This window comes from Convolutriloba macropyga, chromosome 3 (assembly GCF_964194025.1).
Source record: "Convolutriloba macropyga chromosome 3, txConMacr16.3, whole genome shotgun sequence".
NCBI lineage: Eukaryota > Metazoa > Xenacoelomorpha > Acoela > Convolutidae > Convolutriloba > Convolutriloba macropyga.
In genome coordinates, this window is record NC_134470.1 from 25,982,114 (window position 1) to 26,002,849 (window position 20,736).

The window sequence follows — 20,736 nt, forward strand, 5'->3', positions numbered from 1 at the left end:
TCCGAAATCTGACAACGTGTTAAGTACTTCTATCTCAGACAACCTAAAACAATAAATCCTTCGGCTTTAAAACCTATTTGGACTTTCCCACTCCTACTTAGGCCCTCAATTGATTTGAACAAGTCCTTCACTATATTGAAAAACACTTTTTGTTAAACTGTATAAAGATCGTATTTTGAGTCCGAAATCTGACAACGTGTTAAGTACTTCTATCTCAGACAACCTAGAACGATAATCCCTTGGGCTTTAGAACCTAATTGGACTTTCCCACTCCTACTTAGGCCCTCAATTGATTTGAATAAGTCCTTCACTATATTGAAAAACACTTTTTGTTAAACTGTATAAAGATCGTATTTGAGGGCGAAATCTGACATCGTGTTAAGTACTTCTATCTCAGACAACCTAGAACGATAATTCCTTCGGCTTTAGAACCTATTTAGACTTTCCCACTCCTACTAAGGCCCTCAATTGATTTGAGGAAGTCCTTCACTATATTGAAAAACACTTTGTTAAACTGTATAAAGATCGTATTTTGAGTCCGAAATCTGACAACGTGTTAAGTACTTCTATCTCAGACAACCTAAAACGATAATTCCTTCGGCTTTAAAACCTATTTGGACTTTCCCACTCCTACTTAGGCCCTCAATTGATTTGAACAAGTCCTTCACTATATTGAAAAACACTTTTTGTTAAACTGTATAAAGATCGTATTTTTAGTCCGAAATCTGACAACGTGTTAAGTACTTCTATCTCAGACAACCTAGAACGATAATCCCTTCGGCTTTAACACCTATTTGGACTTTCCCACTCCTACTTAGGCCCTCAATTGATTTGAATAAGTCCTTCACTATATTGGAAAACACTTTTTGTTAAACTGTATAAAGATCGTATTTGAGTGCGAAATCTGACAACGTGTTAAGTACTTCTATCTCAGACAACCTAGAACGATAATTCCTTCGGCTTTAAAACCTATTTGGACTTTCCCACTCCTACTTAGGCCCTCAATTGATTTGAATAAGTCCTTCACTATATTGAAAAACACTTTTTGTTAAACTGTATAAAGATCGTATTTGAGGGCGAAATCTGACATCGTGTTAAGTACTTCTATCTCAGACAACCTAGAACGATAATTCCTTCGGCTTTAGAACCTATTTAGACTTTCCCACTCCTACTAAGGCCCTCAATTGATTTGAAGAAGTCCTTCACTATATTGAAAAACACTTTGTTAAACTGTATAAAGATCGTATTTTGAGTCCGAAATCTGACAACGTGTTAAGTACTTCTATCTCAGACAACCTAAAACGATAATTCCTTCGGCTTTAAAACCTATTTGGACTTTCCCACTCCTACTTAGGCCCTCAATTGATTTGAACAAGTCCTTCACTATATTGAAAAACACTTTTTGTTAAACTGTATAAAGATCGTATTTTTAGTCCGAAATCTGACAACGTGTTAAGTACTTCTATCTCAGACAACCTAGAACGATAATCCCTTGGGCTTTAGAACCTAATTGGACTTTCCCACTCCTACTTAGGCCCTCAATTGATTTGAACAAGTCCTTCACTATATTGAAAAACACTTTTTGTTAAACTGTATAAAGATCGTATTTTGAGTCCGAAATCTGACAACGTGTTAAGTACTTCTATCCCAGACAACCTAGAACGATAATCCCTTGGGCTTTAGAACCTAATTGGACTTTCCCACTCCTACTTAGGCCCTCAATTGATTTGAATAAGTCCTTCACTATATTGGAAAACACTTTTTGTTAAACTGTATAAAGATCGTATTTGAGTGCGAAATCTGACAACGTGTTAAGTACTTCTATCTCAGACAACCTAGAACGATAATCCCTTGGGCTTTAGAACCTAATTGGACTTTCCCACTCCTACTTAGGCCCTCAATTGATTTGAATAAGTCCTTCACTATATTGAAAAACACTTTTTGTTAAACTGTATAAAGATCGAATTTGAGGGCGAAATCTGACAACGTGTTAAGTACTTCTATCTCAGACAACCTAGAACAATAATTCCTTCGGCTTTAGAACTTATTTGGACTTTCCCACTCCTACTTAGGCCCTCAATTGATTTGAATAAGTCCTTCACTATATTGAAAAACTCTTTTTGTTAAACTGTATAAAGATCGTATTTTGAGTCCGAAATCTGACAACGTGTTAAGTACTTCTATCTCAGACAACCTAGAACGATAATTCTTTCGGCTTTAGAACCTATTTGGACTTTCCCACTTCTACTTAGGCCCTCAATTGATTTGAATAAGTCCTTCACTATATTGAAAAACACTTTTTGTTAAACTGTATAAAGATCGTATTTGAGGGCGAAATCTGACAACGTGTTAAGTACTTCTATCTCAGACAACCTAGAACGATAATCCCTTGGGCTTTAGAACCTATGTGGACTTTCCCACTCCTACTTAGGCCCTCAATTGATTTGAATAAGTCCTTCACTATATTGAAAAACACTTTTTGTTAAACTGTATAAAGATCGTATTTGAGGGCGAAATCTGACAACGTGTTAAGTACTTCTATCTCAGACAACCTAGAACGATAATCCCTTGGGCTTTAGAACCTATGTGGACTTTCCCACTCCTACTTAGGCCCTCAATTGATTTGAAGAAGTCCTTCACTATATTGAAAAACACTTTTTGTTAAAACTGTATAAAGATCGTATTTTGAGTCCGAAATCTGACAACGTGTTAAGTACTTCTATCTCAGACAACCTAGAACGATAATTCCTTCGGCCTTAGAACCTATTTGGACTTTCCCACTCCTACTTAGGCCCTCAATTGATTTGAATAAGTCCTTCACTATATTGAAAAACACTTTTTGTTAAACTGTATAAAGATCGTATTTGAGGGCGAAATCTGACAACGTGTTAAGTACTTCTATCTCAGACAACCTAGAACGATAATCCCTTGGGCTTTAGAACCTATTTGGATTTTCCCACTCCTACTTAGGCCCTCAATTGATTTGAATAAGTCCTTCACTATATTGAAAAACACTTTTTGTTAAACTGTATAAAGATCGTATTTGAGGGCGAAATCTGACAACGTGTTAAGTACTTCTATCTCAGACAACCTAGAACGATAATCCCTTGGGCTTTAGAACCTATGTGGACTTTCCCACTCCTACTTAGGCCCTCAATTGATTTGAAGAAGTCCTTCACTATATTGAAAAACACTTTTTGTTAAAACTGTATAAAGATCGTATTTTGAGTCCGAAATCTGACAACGTGTTAAGTACTTCTATCTCAGACAACCTAGAACGATAATTCCTTCGGCCTTAGAACCTGTTTGGACTTTCCCACTCCTACTTAGGCCCTCAATTGATTTGAATAAGTCCTTCACTATATTGAAAAACACTTTTTGTTAAACTGTATAAAGATCGTATTTTGAGTCCGAAATCTGACAACGTGTTAAGTACTTCTATCCCAGACAACCTAGAACGATAATTCCTTCGGCATTAGAACCTATTTGGACTTTCCGACTCCTACTAAGGCCCTCAATTGATTTGAAGAAGTGCTTCACTATATTGAAAAACACTTTTTGTTAAACTGTATAAAGATCGTATTTGAGTGCGAAATCTGACAACGTGTTAAGTACTTCTATCTCACACAACCTAGAACGATAATTCCTTCGGCTTTAAAACCTATTTGGACTTTCCCACTCCTACTTAGGCCCCTCAAATGATTTGAATAAGTCCTTCACTATATTGAAAAACACTTTTTGTTAAACTGTATAAAGATCGTATTTGAGGGCGAAATCTGACAACGTGTTAAGTACTTCTATCTCAGACAACCTAGAACGATAATTCCTTCGGCTTTAGAACCTATTTAGACTTTCCCACTCCTACTAAGGCCCTCAATTGATTTGAAGAATTCCTTCACTATATTGAAAAACACTTTTTGTTAAACTGTATAAAGATCGTATTTTGAGTCCGAAATCTGACAACGTGTTAATTACTTCTATCTCAGACAACCTAAAACGATAATTCCTTCGGCTTTAAAACCTATTTGGACTTTCCCACTCCTACTTAGGCCCTCAATTGATTTGAAGAAGTCCTTCACTATATTGAAAAACACTTTTTGTTAAACTGTATAAAGATCGTATTTTGAGTCCGAAATCTGACAACGTGTTAAGTACTTCTATCTCAGACAACCTAGAACGATAATCCCTTGGGCTTTAGAACCTATTTGGACTTTCCCACTCCTACTTAGGCCCTCAATTGATTTGAACAAGTCCTCCACTATATTGAAAAACACTTTTTGTTAAACTGTATAAAGATCGTATTTTGAGTCCGAAATCTGACGACGTGTTAAGTACTTCTATCTCAGACAACCTAAAACGATAATCCCTTGGGCTTTAGAACCTAATTGGACTTTCCCACTCCTACTTAGGCCCTCAATTGATTTGAATAAGTCCTTCACTATATTGAAAAACACTTTTTGTTAAACTGTATAAAGATCGTATTTGAGTGCGAAATCTGACAACGTGTTAAGTACTTCTATCTCAGACAACCTAGAACGATAATTCCTTCGGCTTTAAAACCTATTTGGACTTTTCCACTCCTACTTAGGCCCTCAATTGATTTGAATAAGTCCTTCACTATATTGAAAAACACTTTTTGTTAAACTGTATAAAGATCGTATTTGAGGGCGAAATCTGACAACGTGTTAAGTACTTCTATCTCAGACAACCTAGAACGATAATTCCTTCGGCTTTAGAACCTATTTAGACTTTCCCACTCCTACTAAGGCCCTCAATTGATTTGAAGAAGTCCTTCACTATATTGAAAAACACTTTTTGTTAAACTGTATAAAGATCGTATTTTGAGTCCGAAATCTGACAACGTGTTAAGTACTTCTATCTCAGACAACCTAAAACGATAATTCCTTCGGCTTTAAAACCTATTTGGACTTTCCCACTCCTACTTAGGCCCTCAATTGATTTGAATAAGTCCTTCACTATATTGGAAAACACTTTTTGTTAAACTGTATAAAGATCGTATTTTGAGTCCGAAATCTGACAACGTGTTAAGTACTTCTATCTCAGACAACCTAGAACGATAATTCCTTCGGCTTTAGAACCTATTTGGACTTTCCCACTCCTACTTAGGCCCTCAATTGATTTGAATAAGTCCTTCACTATATTGAAAAACACTTTTTGTTAAACTGTATAAAGATCGTATTTTGAGTCCGAAATCTGACAACGTGTTAAGTACTTCTATCTCAGACAACCTAAAACAATAATTCCTTCGGCTTTAAAACCTAATTGGACTTTCCCACTCCTACTTAGGCCCTCAATTGATTTGAAGAAGTCCTTCACTATATTGAAAAACACTTTTTGTTAAACTGTATAAAGATCGTATTTTGAGTCCGAAATCTGACAACGTGTTAAGTACTTCTATCTCAGACAACCTAGAACGATAATTCCTTCGGCTTTAGAACCTATTTGGACTTTCCCACTCCCACTTAGGCCCTCAATTGATTTGAATAAGTCCTTCACTATATTGAAAAACACTTTTTGTTAAACTGTATAAAGATCGTATTTTGAGTCCGAAATCTGACAACGTGTTAAGTACTTCTATCTCAGACAACCTAGAACGATAATTCCTTCGGCTTTAGAACCTATTTGGACTTTCCCACTCCTACTAAGGCCCTCAATTGATTTGAAGAAGTCCTTCACTATATTGAAAAACACTTTTTGTTAAACTGTATAAAGATCGTATTTTGAGTCCGAAATCTGACAACGTGTTAAGTACTTCTATCTCAGACAACCTAAAACGATAATTCCTTCGGCTTTAGAACCTATTTGGACTTTCCCACTCCTACTAAGGCCCTCAATTGATTTGAACAAGTCCTTCACTATATTGAAAAACACTTTTTGTTAAACTGTATAAAGATCGTATTTTGAGTCCGAAATCTGACAACGTGTTAAGTACTTCTATCTCAGACAACCTAGAACGATAATTCCTTCGGCTTTAAAACCTATTTGGACTTTTCCACTCCTACTTAGGCCCTCAATTGATTTGAATAAGTTCTTCACTATATTGAAAAACACTTTTTGTTAAACTGTATAAAGATCGTATTTGAGGGCGAAATCTGACAACGTGTTAAGTACTTCTATCTCAGACAACCTAGAACGATAATTCCTTCGGCTTTAGAACCTATTTAGACTTTCCCACTCCTACTAAGGCCCTCAATTGATTTGAAGAAGTCCTTCACTATATTGAAAAACACTTTTTGTTAAACTGTATAAAGATCGTATTTTGAGTCCGAAATCTGACAACGTGTTAAGTACTTCTATCTCAGACAACCTAAAACGATAATTCCTTCGGCTTTAAAACCTATTTGGACTTTCCCACTCCTACTTAGGCCCTCAATTGATTTGAATAAGTCCTTCACTATATTGGAAAACACTTTTTGTTAAACTGTATAAAGATCGTATTTTGAGTCCGAAATCTGACAACGTGTTAAGTACTTCTATCTCAGACAACCTAGAACGATAATTCCTTCGGCTTTAGAACCTATTTGGACTTTCCCACTCCTACTTAGGCCCTCAATTGATTTGAATAAGTCCTTCACTATATTGAAAAACACTTTTTGTTAAACTGTATAAAGATCGTATTTTGAGTCCGAAATCTGACAACGTGTTAAGTACTTCTATCTCAGACAACCTAAAACAATAATTCCTTCGGCTTTAAAACCTAATTGGACTTTCCCACTCCTACTTAGGCCCTCAATTGATTTGAAGAAGTCCTTCACTATATTGAAAAACACTTTTTGTTAAACTGTATAAAGATCGTATTTTGAGTCCGAAATCTGACAACGTGTTAAGTACTTCTATCTCAGACAACCTAGAACGATAATTCCTTCGGCTTTAGAACCTATTTGGACTTTCCCACTCCCACTTAGGCCCTCAATCGATTTGAATAAGTCCTTCACTATATTGAAAAACACTTTTTGTTAAACTGTATAAAGATCGTATTTTGAGTCCGAAATCTGACAACGTGTTAAGTACTTCTATCTCAGACAACCTAGAACGATAATTCCTTCGGCTTTAGAACCTATTTGGACTTTCCCACTCCTACTAAGGCCCTCAATTGATTTGAAGAAGTCCTTCACTATATTGAAAAACACTTTTTGTTAAACTGTATAAAGATCGTATTTTGAGTCCGAAATCTGACAACGTGTTAAGTACTTCTATCTCAGACAACCTAAAACGATAATTCCTTCGGCTTTAGAACCTATTTGGACTTTCCCACTCCTACTAAGGCCCTCAATTGATTTGAACAAGTCCTTCACTATATTGAAAAACACTTTTTGTTAAACTGTATAAAGATCGTATTTTGAGTCCGAAATCTGAAAACGTGTTAAGTACTTCTATCTCAGACAACCTAGAACGATATTCCCTTGGGCTTTAGAACCTATTTGGACTTTCCCACTCCTACTTAGGCCCTCAATTGATTTGAACAAGTCCTTCACTATATTGAAAAACACTTTTTGTTAAACTGTATAAAGATCGTATTTGAGTCCGAAATCTGACAACGTGTTAAGTACTTCTATCTCAGACAACCTAGAACGATAATTCCTTCGGCTTTAGAACCTATTTGGACTTTCCCACTCCTACTTAGGCCCTCAATTGATTTGAATAAGTCCTTCACTATATTGAAAAACACTTTTTGTTAAACTGTATAAAGATCGTATTTTGAGTCCGAAATCTGACAACGTGTTAAGAACTTCTATCTCAGACAACCTAAAACGATAATTCCTTCGGCTTTAGAACCTATTTGGACTTTCCCACTCCTACTTAGGCCCTCAATTGATTTGAATAAGTCCTTCACTATATTGAAAAACACTTTTTGTTAAACTGTATAAAGATCGTATTTTGAGTCCGAAATCTGACAACGTGTTAAGTACTTCTATCTCAGACAACCTAAAACGATAATTCCTTCGGCTTTAAAACCTATTTGGACTTTCCCACTCCTACTTAGGCCCTCAATTGATTTGAAGAAGTCCTTCACTATATTGAAAAACACTTGTTAAACTGTATAAAGATCGTATTTTGAGTCCGAAATCTGACAACGTGTTAAGTACTTCTATCTCAGACAACCTAGAACGATAATTCCTTCGGCTTTAGAACCTATTTGGACTTTCCCACTCCTACTAAGGCCCTCAATTGATTTGAAGAAGTCCTTCACTATATTGAAAAACACTTTTTGTTAAACTGTATAAAGATCGTATTTTGAGTCCGAAATCTGACAACGTGTTAAGTACTTCTATCTCAGACAACCTAAAACGATGATTCCTTCGGCTTTGAAACCTTTTTGGACTTTCCCACTCCTACTTGGGCCCTCAATTGATTTGAATAAGTCCTTCACTATATTGAAAAACACTTTTTGTTAAACTATAAAGATCGTATTTGAGTGCGAAATCTGACAACGTGTTAAGTACTTCTATCTCAGACAACCTAGAACGATAATCCCTTGGTCTTTAGAACCTATTTGGACTTTCCCACTCCTACTTAGGCCCTCAATTGATTTGAACAAGTCCTTCACTATATTGAAAAACACTTTTTGTTAAACTGTATAAAGATCGTATTTTGAGTCCCAAATCTGACAACGTGTTAAGTACTTCTATCTCAGACAACCTAGAACGATAATTCCTTCGGCCTTAGAACCTATTTGGACTTTCCCACTCCTACTTAGGCCCTCAATTGATTTGAAGAAGTCATTCACTATATTGAAAAACACTTTTTGTTAAACTGTATAAAGATCGTATTTTGAGTCCGAAATCTGACAACGTGTTAAGTACTTCTATCTCAGACAACCTAGAACAAAAATTCTTTCGGCTTTAAAACCTATTTGGACTTTCCCACTCCTACTTAGGCCCTCAATTGATTTGAATAAGTCCTTCACTATATTGGAAAACACTTTTTGTTAAACTGTATAAAGATCGTATTTGAGTGCGAAATCTGACAACGTGTTAAGTACTTCTATCTCAGACAACCTAGAACGATAATCCCTTGGGCTTTAGAACCTATTTGGACTTTCCCACTCCTACTTAGGCCCTCAATTGATTTGAACAAGTCCTTCACTATATTGAAAAACACTTTTTGTTAAACTGTATAAAGATCGTATTTTGAGTCCGAAATCTGACAACGTGTTAAGTACCTCTATCTCAGACAACCTAGAACGATAATTCCTTCGGCCTTAGAACCTATTTGGACTTTCCCACTCCTACTTAGGCCCTCAATTGATTTGAAGAAGTCATTCACTATATTGAAAAACACTTTTTGTTAAACTGTATAAAGATCGTATTTTGAGTCCGAAATCTGACAACGTGTTAAGTACTTCTATCTCAGACAACCTAGAACAAAAATTCCTTCGGCTTTAAAACCTATTTGGACTTTCCCACTCCTACTTAGGCCCTCAATTGATTTGAATAAGTCCTTCACTATATTGAAAAACACTTTTTGTTAAACTGTATAAAGATCGTTTTTGAGTGCGAAATCTGACAACGTGTTAAGTACTTCTATCTCAGACAACCTAGAACGATAATCCCTTGGGCTTTAGAACCTATTTGAACTTTCCCACTCCTACTTACGCCCTCAATTGATTTGAATAAGTCCTTCACTATATTGAAAAACAATTTTTGTTAAACTGTATAAAGATCGTATTTTGAGTGCGAAATCTGGCAACGTGTTAAGTACTTCTATCTCAGACAACCTATAACGATAATCCCTTAGGCTTTAGAACCTATTTGAACTTTCCCACTCCTACTTACGCCCTCAATTGATTTGAATAAGTCCTTCACTATATTGAAAAACACTTTTTGTTAAACTGTATAAAGATCGTATTTTGAGTCCGAAATCTGACAACGTGTTAAGAACTTCTATCTCAGACAACCTAGAACAAAAATTCTTTCGGCTTTAAAACCTATTTGGACTTTCCCACTCCTACTTAGGCCCTCAATTGATTTGAATAAGTCCTTCACTATATTGGAAAACACTTTTTGTTAAACTGTATAAAGATCGTATTTGAGTGCGAAATCTGACAACGTGTTAAGTACTTCTATCTCAGACAACCTAGAACGATAATCCCTTGGGCTTTAGAACCTATTTGGACTTTCCCACTCCTACTTAGGCCCTCAATTGATTTGAACAAGTCCTTCACTATATTGAAAAACACTTTTTGTTAAACTGTATAAAGATCGTATTTTGAGTCCGAAATCTGACAACGTGTTAAGTACCTCTATCTCAGACAACCTAGAACGATAATTCCTTCGGCCTTAGAACCTATTTGGACTTTCCCACTCCTACTTAGGCCCTCAATTGATTTGAAGAAGTCATTCACTATATTGAAAAACACTTTTTGTTAAACTGTATAAAGATCGTATTTTGAGTCCGAAATCTGACAACGTGTTAAGTACTTCTATCTCAGACAACCTAGAACAAAAATTCCTTCGGCTTTAAAACCTATTTGGACTTTCCCACTCCTACTTAGGCCCTCAATTGATTTGAATAAGTCCTTCACTATATTGAAAAACACTTTTTGTTAAACTGTATAAAGATCGTTTTTGAGTGCGAAATCTGACAACGTGTTAAGTACTTCTATCTCAGACAACCTAGAACGATAATCCCTTGGGCTTTAGAACCTATTTGAACTTTCCCACTCCTACTTACGCCCTCAATTGATTTGAATAAGTCCTTCACTATATTGAAAAACAATTTTTGTTAAACTGTATAAAGATCGTATTTTGAGTGCGAAATCTGGCAACGTGTTAAGTACTTCTATCTCAGACAACCTATAACGATAATCCCTTAGGCTTTAGAACCTATTTGAACTTTCCCACTCCTACTTACGCCCTCAATTGATTTGAATAAGTCCTTCACTATATTGAAAAACACTTTTTGTTATACTGTAATCGGCTGCACATTGAGCCACACAATCGGCTCTTCAATCAGTCTTTCAATCGACTGTTCATTGAGCCACACAATCGGCTCTTCAATCAGTCACTCAATCGGCTGCTCATTGAGCTACAATCGGCTCTTCAATCAGTCATTCAATCGACTGTTCATTGAGCCACACAATCGGCTCTTCAATCAGTCACTAAATCGACTGTTCATTGAGCCACACAATCGGCTCTTCATTCGGCCTCTTAATCGGCCGTTCATTGAGCCACACAATCGGCTCTTCAATCAGTCACTAAATGGACTGTTCATTGAGCCACAATCGGCTCTTCAATCAGTCACTCACTCGACTGTTCATTGAGCCACACAATCGGCTCTTCAATCGTCACTCAATCGACTGTTCATTGAGCCACAATTGGCTCTTCAATCAGCCTCTTAATCGGCTGCTCATTGAGCCACACAATCGGCTCTTCAATCAGTCACTTAATCGACTGTTGATTGAGCCACACAATCGGCCCTTCAATCAGTCACTCAATCGACTGTTCGTTGAGCCAGACAATCGGCTCTTCAATCAGTCACTCAATCGACTAATCAGTGAGCCTCACAATCGACTCTTCAATCAGCCTCTTAATCGGCTGTTCATTGAACCACAAAATTGGTTCTACAATTAGCCACTCAATCGGCTGTTCATTGAGCCATGATTGGCTCTTCAAAACAGCTCAAAAAGCAAAGCAAAAATTCTTAACCATATAACTATGCTAAGATTGGCGTCAAAAATTTGAAACAGATGTTGCAAACGTTCAATTTGGAAATTCATGACAAAATATAAAAGCACAATAAGTTCATAGCACAAAAGTTAAAAACTCAAAAACTTAAAGCACCATGAATGGCCAAATCAAATAAAAGTTAGAGCAACTTTGCAACTTTCTTCATCAACAACTTGCTTATGTTCTTATAGCACTTTAAGTGAACTCCATCTTGGAAGTCTTGTCGCTTTATCGCATTCTCAAGCTGGATATGGCGCCGCTTGTATTTGTCAGCAAGCCTTGAATTTGTATAATGAATTCCCCGCTCGTTAGACAACCGAGGTATTATGTCACAAACGAAGCATTTGTGATTATTGTCCTCCACGAAAGTTACTAATTCTCGCATGCAATTCATCACGCCTTTGATATCAGATGGTGAGGGCACAGATGGGAACTTCGAACAAATATCATTCCCTCCTAGCATTATGATGATAATATCATAGCCAACCATTTCGTCCGAATAATTCCTCCAATTCTCCAACTTCTCACCACCTTTTCCAAGGATAACAATATGTGGAGGTAGAAGTAGCTTCTGAACATGGGAATCGCCAAACACGGCAATGGACTTGTTATTTAGATTCATTTCCGACTTGAAAAAGAGCAAAAACAAACTTTTGTGAAGACATTACACAAATCACATTTACAGCAGTGACCATGTTAATAAATTACAGCATAAATTAACCCCTAAAGCTTAGTACCCCTGATACCCGGGGCTGAGTGGTCCCACTTCGACCCGTGGTGGGTGGTCCCAGTTCACACTTGGTGGCGTCCCCTGATACCCGGGGATGGGTGGTCCCATTTTAAACGACGGTACGGATTAAGCGCAACAAGCGATTCACAATGTAGATACACCAAAGCTCTGGTTTTTTTTACTATTGGAGACGTCTAATAGTGCTAACTAATTAATCCTGATCGTATGAAGTCCAAAAAAATTAACTCAAAGAGATAATTTGAAAAAAAAGAACGTATATATTGAAAAACACTTTTTGTAAAACAGTATAAAGATAGTATTTTGAGAGCAAAATCTGACAACGTGTTAAGTACTTCTATCTCAGACCACCTAGAACGATAATTTCTTCGGCCTTAGAACCTATTTGGACTTTCTCACTCTCACGTAGGCGCTCAATTGATTTGAATAAGTCCTTCACTATATTGAAAAACAAAAAAGAACGCTTTGTTAAACTGTATAAAGATAGTATTTTGAGAGCAAAATCTGACAACGTGTTGAGTTCTTCTATCTCAGACCATCTAGAACAATAATTCTTTCGGCTTTAGAACCTATTTGGACTTTCCCACTCCTACTTAGGCCCTCAATTGATTTGAATAAGTCCTTCACTATATTGAAAAACAGTTTTTGTTAAACTGTATAAGGATCGTATTTTGAGTGCGAAATCTGACAACCTGTTAAGTACTTCTATCTCAGACAACCTAAAACCATAATCCCTTAGACCTTAGAACCTATTTGAACTTTCTCACTCCTACTTACGCCCTCAATTGATTTGAATAAGTCCTTCACTATATTGAAAAACACTTTTTGTTAAACTGTATAAAGATCGTATTTTGAGTGCGAAATCAGACGTGTTAAGTACTTCTATCTCAGACAACCTATAACAATAACCCCTTGGGCTTCAGAACCTATTTGGACTTTCCCACTCCCACTTATGCGCTCAATTGATTTGAATAAGTCCTTCACTATATTGAAAAACAATTTTTGTTAAACGGTATAAAGATAGTATTTTGAGTGCGAAATCTGACAACATGTTAAGTATTTCTATCTCAGACCACTTAGAACGCTAATTCTTTCTGCTTTAGAACCTATTTGGACTTTCGCACTCCTACTTAGGCCCTCAATTGATTTGAATAAGTTCTTCATTATATTGAAAAATACTTTTTGTTAAACTGTATAAAGATCGTATTTTGAGTCCGAAATCTGACAACGTGTTAAGTACTTCTATCTCAAACAACCTAGAACAATAATTCTTTCGGCTTTAGAACCTATTTGGACTTTCCCACTCCTACTTAGGCCCTCAATTGATTTGAATAAGTCCTTCACTATATTGAAAAACACTTTTTGTTAAACTGTATAAAGATCGTATTTTGAGTGCGAAATCAGAGAACGTGTTAAGTACTTCTATCTCAGACAACCTATAACAATAACCCCTTGGGCTTCAGAACCTACTTGGAATTTCCCACTCCCACTTATGCGCTCAATTGATTTGAATAAGTCCTTCACTATATTGAAAAACAATTTTTGTTAAACGGTATAAAGATAGTATTTTGAGTGCGAAATCTGACAACATATTAAGTATTTCTATCTCAGACCACTTAGAACGATAATTCTTTCTGCTTTAGAACCTATTTGGACTTTCCCACTCCTACTTAGGCCCTCAATTGATTTGAATCAGTTCTTCACTATATTGAAAAATACTTTTTGTTAAACTGTATAAAGATCGTATTTTGAGTCCGAAATCTGACAACGTGTTAAGTACTTCTATCTCAGACAACCTAGAACGATAATCTCTTGGGGTTTAGAACCTGTTTGGACTTTCCCACTCCTACTTAGGCCCTCAATTGATTTGAAGAAGTCCTTTACTAGATTGAAAAACACTTTTTGTTAAACTGTATAAAGATAGTATTTTGAGAGCGAAATCTGACAACGTGTTAAGTTCTTCTATCTCAGACCATCTAGAACGATAATTCTTTCTGCTTTAGAACCTATTTGGACTTTCCCACTCCTACTTAGGCGCTCAATTGATTTGAATAAGTCCTTCACTATATTGTAAAGCACTTTTGGTTAAACTGTATTAAGACACACACGACCTACAAAATTGCCGGGCTTGGTCACAGGCGGTCTTGAGCAAAAAAATATGTGTACTTGGGGATACTCCTCATCTACTGAGCAATCCAAAACACTACAATACTTATTCTTGACACAAAAAATTCCAACTATGTCGCCGCCGAAATAGCCTAAAATTGTCGATAATCGAGGTTCCTCGCCTACAGAGCAAAAATTGACCCACTCAACTCAATAAAACCACATAAAAAATACAAATGGAGATACTCACCGCTATCAGCGGAATCCAACGAACTAATATATGTAGGGAAACTAAGGTATTTTGGGGTATCCATTTTTGGGGACTCCAATCTCACCTAAAATGTTGACTTTTTTACAATTTTACCAATCCATAACTTTTTTTTACCCAGCCGAATTAGGGTAAAAAAATTATCAGAAGTGCCCGACGATTACAATACCAACACAATGAGCTCATGTTGGTAGAATTCTGCAAAGCACTTGCCTACTTATCAACAAAACAACTAACTGTACCTCTATCAATCTGAATCTGAAAGACTTTAAAAAAATGGAAGCTACATGAGGACCCTACGCCATTACTGCTTCTTTTTTAGTGTAATTCAGTTTTCCAGAGATCTATTTTATGCAGAAAGAATAGTTTTTGATTTAATACATAAGGAAGAGAGATTGCAATCAAGTTGGTCCACTTTAAAACCACTGCGTTTCCTGTTGTTATCATTTGAAGAAATTAAAGTCCTTTAAACCGTTTTTTCTGAAACTTCATCATTGATATTCACTTCAGAATCCCCAATGGCTCCTAAATTACTTGTTCGATCCAGAATTATTAGTAGGGCTAAAGTGTGGGAAACGTTTATATTAAACTTAACCGAAACTTTGCGAAACTTAATAAACGGCAGGAAAGAGTTTCATGAATGTTTGTTTTGTCTTCTATAATTTGTGCAGTGCCCTGTTTCTGAAACATGTACCTAAAATAACAAACAAATTCGAGTTTTCGAAGGACTGGGTTTTTGAAGCAGTGCTCATGTAGGAAAATGGTATTAGTTTGAATTAAAAAGAAAATCAATCTGATTCTGAAAGAATTTAAAGAAATGGAAGCTGAATGAGGACCATATGTCGTTACCGTTTCTGTTTTTGTGTAATCCAGTTCTACAGAGATCTATTTTATGCAGGAAAACTAATTTTTGATTTAATATATAAGAAACAGAGGTTGGATTCAAGTTGATCCACTTTAAAACCACTGCGTTTCCTGTTAGTATGATTTTTAAAAATTAAAGTTTCTTTAATCCGTTTGTTTGAAACCTCAGTATTGAAATTATCCTGAGAATCCCCTAATGGTTCCCAAATTACGTGTTGAATCTAGAAACATGAGTAAGGCTGAAGAGTGGGAGACCTTTATATTAAACTTAACCGTTACTTTGCGAAACTTAATAAACGCCGGAAATAGTTTCATAAATGTTTGTTTTGTCCTTTAAAATTTGTAGAGAGCCCTTTTTCGGAAACATGTACCTAAAATTTGAAGACTAACTTCACTTCGACGAACAGGGTTTTGAAGCAGCGCTAATGTTGGAAACTGGAAGTAGTTTGAATTAAAAGGAATATCAATCTGATCTAAAAGACTTTAAAGAAATGAAAGCTAAATGAGGACCATATGTCGTTACCGTTTCTGTTTTTGTGTAATCCAGTTCTACAGAGATCTATTTTAAGCAGGAAAACTAATTTTTGATTTAATATATAAGAAACAGAGGTTGGATTCAAGTTGATCCACTTTAAACCCACTGCGTTTCCTGTTAGTATGATTTTAAAAAATTAAAGTTTCTTTAATCCGTTTGTTTGAAAACTCAGTATTGAAATTAACTTGAGAATCCCCTAATGGTTCCCAAATTACGTGTTGAATCTAGAAACAAGAGTAAGGCTGAAGAGTGGGAGACCTTTATATCAAACTTAACCGTTACTTTGCGAAACTTAATAGACGCCGGAAATAGTTTCATAAATGTTTGTTTTGTCCTTTAAAATTTGTAGAGAGCCCTTTTTCGGAAACATGTACCTAAAATCTGAAGACTAACTTCACTTCGACGAACAGGGTTTTGAAGCAGCGCTAATGTTGGAAACTGGAAGTAGTTTGAATTAAAAGGAATATCAATCTGATCTAAAAGACTTTAAAGAAATGAAAGCTAAATGAGGACCATATGTCGTTACCGTTTCTGTTTTTGTGTAATCCAGTTCTACAGAGATCTATTTTAAGCAGGAAAACTAATTTTTGATTTAATTTATAAGAAACAGAGGTTGGATTCAAGTTGATCCACTTTAAAACCACTGCGGTTTTGTTAAAATTTTGTTGTTTCACTGCTGAATACAAAAAAGGTGGTAACCACACCTGAACTTGTTCAGGTGAAAATTTACCTGAAATACAGTTCAGTTGTATTTCAGGTGCTTTTACACCTGAAATTTACCTGAAATTCTAGTTACCTGAACTTTTTTTTAGTGTTTACAAGTTTTATCTTGGTTGAAGTAAAATTCCGACTCGGAAATATCCCATATCCTATTAGAAAACGAAGGAAAACAAGCGAGAAAACTTTCCTACCAGGAAATTCAGGAAAAAAAGAAATTGTAAGATTTCCTACTAGGATTTGCGAGAAAAGCAGGCGAAAGTTTTTTTCCGAGCAGGAAATTGCGGAAAAGCGGGTAAAAGTTTTTTCCGAGCCGGAAATTACGGAAAAGCGGGTGAAAGTTTTTTTCCGAGCAGGAAATTACGGAAAAGCGGGTTTTAGTAAGATAATCAGGAATCCTAGTGAGATTAGTAGGAATCGTTGCACCGGGCAATAACACCAAAAATGATATAATACCGAAATTTTTATTGATGTTTACGTTATATGCAGCAAATTTTTGTTGAAATACGTAATACTTTCGAACCATAGCTATGCTAGCTTTTAATAATACCATATTGTTCAAATATGTTAATGATGTTAATGAATAAACTTACTTAACTTTAACAGTATGTTTAGGCATGCATAAATGGGGGGTGCAAAATTAAGCGGGGGGGGGCAGCAAAAAAGATCCCGGTTTTTTATCATTTAGTTTAGCTTTGGAGAGTGTACACCCTTTTTTGGAACATTTCTGCTAAGAAGTATGTACAGATCAAGATTGACAATCATACAAAATTCCCGGTATACATACAATGTCTTAGATGTTTCGTAATAGTCATAAAAAATAAAATATGGTTTGTATGATTTCAGAACTGTGAAATCTTTTTTAATTTTGCAAAACGTTGTTTTGAACAAATCCTAATAATCAGAAAACATGAAACATTAAACGTTGAATGTTCCTTCGAAATTCTGTATCAAACAGTCCAAGGCTAATCGAATTATTATTTTGTCCATGTTATTTATTAATTCTTTTACCCAAATTCCCATAAAAGGTTCCAAATATCTATGCCTTGTGTAAAAAACAGAATTTTATGCAAAATAAAAACAGAAAATTTTATCTTGTATCTCAGCTTACACTAAGCTCAAGTTTTTATGAAATACTTGCGTGGGTTCTGTTGTGGTTGGGCATAAACTGACTTGGAGTCAGTTTGGCGAGTATCTAATGAAAGAGTTAAAAAGTAGAATAAGGATTAATGATTTCCTGATAATCATACTAAGATCTTTTATGATATCCTGGTAGTTATACATCTACATATATGAATTCTTAGTAATCACACAAGGATCATACATTATTTCCTTGGTTCCATGCAAGGATTGCGCTGAAAAATGCGTTATAATCTCTATGGGTTCTTGTTTGGTCCCTGTATGACTACAAAGAATATGCAACCCAGGTGGTTGTGGTCCTCGGTTGGTTGTTGTTGTGGTGTGCGATTTGGCGTAAAAAATTTCTTCGCGACAATTTTTTTTGATGAATTGAACAATATTCAGCGCATTCTCCCACCCCCACCACGTTAGATTTGACATTAAAAACTTGCTGTGAATGCATTGAAAGCGCCAAAATTATGTAGACCAACGCAAACTTTTGGCTTTGATCTTTCATATTCCCAGCACATTCACCGCATTAACTGCATAATTAGGTAGTAAAATTGTGCATTCGCTAATTAATTTAATTCGCTCTACAATAATTTAAGCACATTTCAGTGCATTTAAGCCGATAATTCAGACAGATTTCTCCGTTAAAAACATTTTTATTCGCCTCTTGTCAACAAATCAGCCAATATTTGTAGTGGTTGTTCAGTGAAAGCCTTCTGGTATTTGCTAATGAATTCTTTACATTAACATTTGTTATTCGCCAACAGGGAATAACCAAATAGACTGCCAAGTTGCGGTCCCAGACGGAAAGTCGATATGTTTATGCTCAAATGAACGCACAACAGGGGTTTTGTGCGTTCAAATTTACATAGTCTGTAAACACGCAAGAACGCACGAAAGTTTGGACATAAACGCACGAAAGTCTGAAGAACGTAGGAAAGTCTGGATATAGACACTTTCCGTCTAGGACAGTCTGGACGTAGACACTTTGTGTCTGGGACGGTCTGGACATAGCGACTCTCCGTCTGGGACCTCGACCTGGACTAGTACAGAATTAAAGTTAATGTTGCGTTGGATACCCCAATTCTCCGTTGGCGCAACCAGGAACTCAGTCAGTAAAAATTATTAAAATAAATATTTAATTAATTTGATTTTAACGTAGTCACAATAAACTCTTCTTCAGATTTGGAGAGGAAATTCGACATCCATCGCTGACTCATATCATAGTGATGAAGTCAGATAGTCACAATGGCAATGGGTACCAGATGTCACTAGAATGCACTTATTTGACACAGAGCAGAATTCCACAGTATGATCCAAATGAACTGATAGACATTTGTCATTTCTTACTATCCTCTGGTACTTCTGGGACTCCGAAAGCAATCAAGATGGGGTTCAGGAATTTGATAGATGCATGTCTGATGAGCTCAGCCCCTGGAAGTTTGAACTTGTCATCTGATGATGTGGTTCTGGTCGTACAACCTTTGCCTCACATAGGAGGAATTCACTTTTTCATCAACTCTGTTCTGGCAGGAAACAATCTATTGTTTTTCAAACAAAACATAATATCTGCTGCATAAGCCAATCCGAAAAAATATATCTGAAAACTGCACTGTTGGATATCAAATGATTAGACCGGTACTAAAAACGGAAAAAAAGTCAACCTAGAGAATAAAATTGCGCAAAAAAGATAACCAATTACTGAAGCTCAGTTCAATTTTTTTCAGCCCATGCAGCTGAGTAGTATATAATACCTACGTAAAAAAGGGGGGTTATCATTCGACTCTTAACCATAGGATAATAGGTAGTGGCGGTTAAGTGGGAATAGGATAGGCGGGATAAAATCTTTCCGCCGCTCTATATTTCCCTTCCCTACTGAATCTTTCCATTTCGACTCTTTTATTTCCCCTCCCTTCCTTATTCTGCCGCCCTTGTTTCCCTTTAACTTCGCTTTCTGTCTCGCCGCTTGCTTTTGATTTCAAAACACTCAAACAAATTAAATTAAAACCAATTTTCACACTGCATGCAAAATCAATACTGGTTCAGTTTTGCGTGTCTCTCTCTCTCTCTGGGCAATTAAATTTAAATATGCACTCTAATATCGCCTTGCAGTTTTGCACACTGGGCCCTCTGACTCGCTTTCACTTGCTTCTTCTGCCTCAAAATTAATGAACGGATTATCGGGAGTAGAGTTTTCTTCGAAACTGGCATCGAAATCAACGATATCGCTACTTTCAATATCGGAATCATTTATATTCTGAGCGGCGATAAAACCGGGGTCTGGTGGTTGCCATGTGTTGGAGCTTTGGGTGGTTGTGGTATCTGGAGAGGAGTGTGGTACAACAAAACTGTTATCCCACTCTGGGCTCGAGCTCAAAAGTAAAGCGCTAAAATCGTCATAATCCCATTCCACATCGTCGTTATTCCAATCAATTTCATCGATAGCATAATCGCCAATTTCATAATGGCCAAACGGGAGGGTTTTTATGCCATCTGGTAGTATATAGCGCTTGTCAAAAGCTGACAGACAAATTTTGTTTGTAGTAACTGTCTGCAGCCTGTGGTGGTCGGACACAATCCTGGTGTTCTCTGAGCGCAGGTGGTTCCCAGTGCTGAGAGTGTTTAAGAAGTCGACGTGGCGAAGATGTTGTTGTGCGGCCCTCGTAACCCCTTTTGCTGA

The 20,736-nt window shown here is 36.4% G+C and overlaps 1 protein-coding gene across 1 annotated transcript in view; it reads left to right on the forward strand.

The window, feature by feature from the left end:
- LOC142336582 (uncharacterized) overlaps positions 1-19,636 on the forward strand; it is a 39,670-nt gene extending 20,034 nt beyond the window's left edge. Inside the window, exon 2 of the mRNA XM_075385492.1 lies at positions 19,240-19,636. Coding sequence (XP_075241607.1) covers positions 19,240-19,636 — 397 coding nt within the window. The remainder of the gene's footprint in view (positions 1-19,239) is intronic.
- The last annotated feature ends 1,100 nt before the right edge of the window (positions 19,637-20,736 follow it).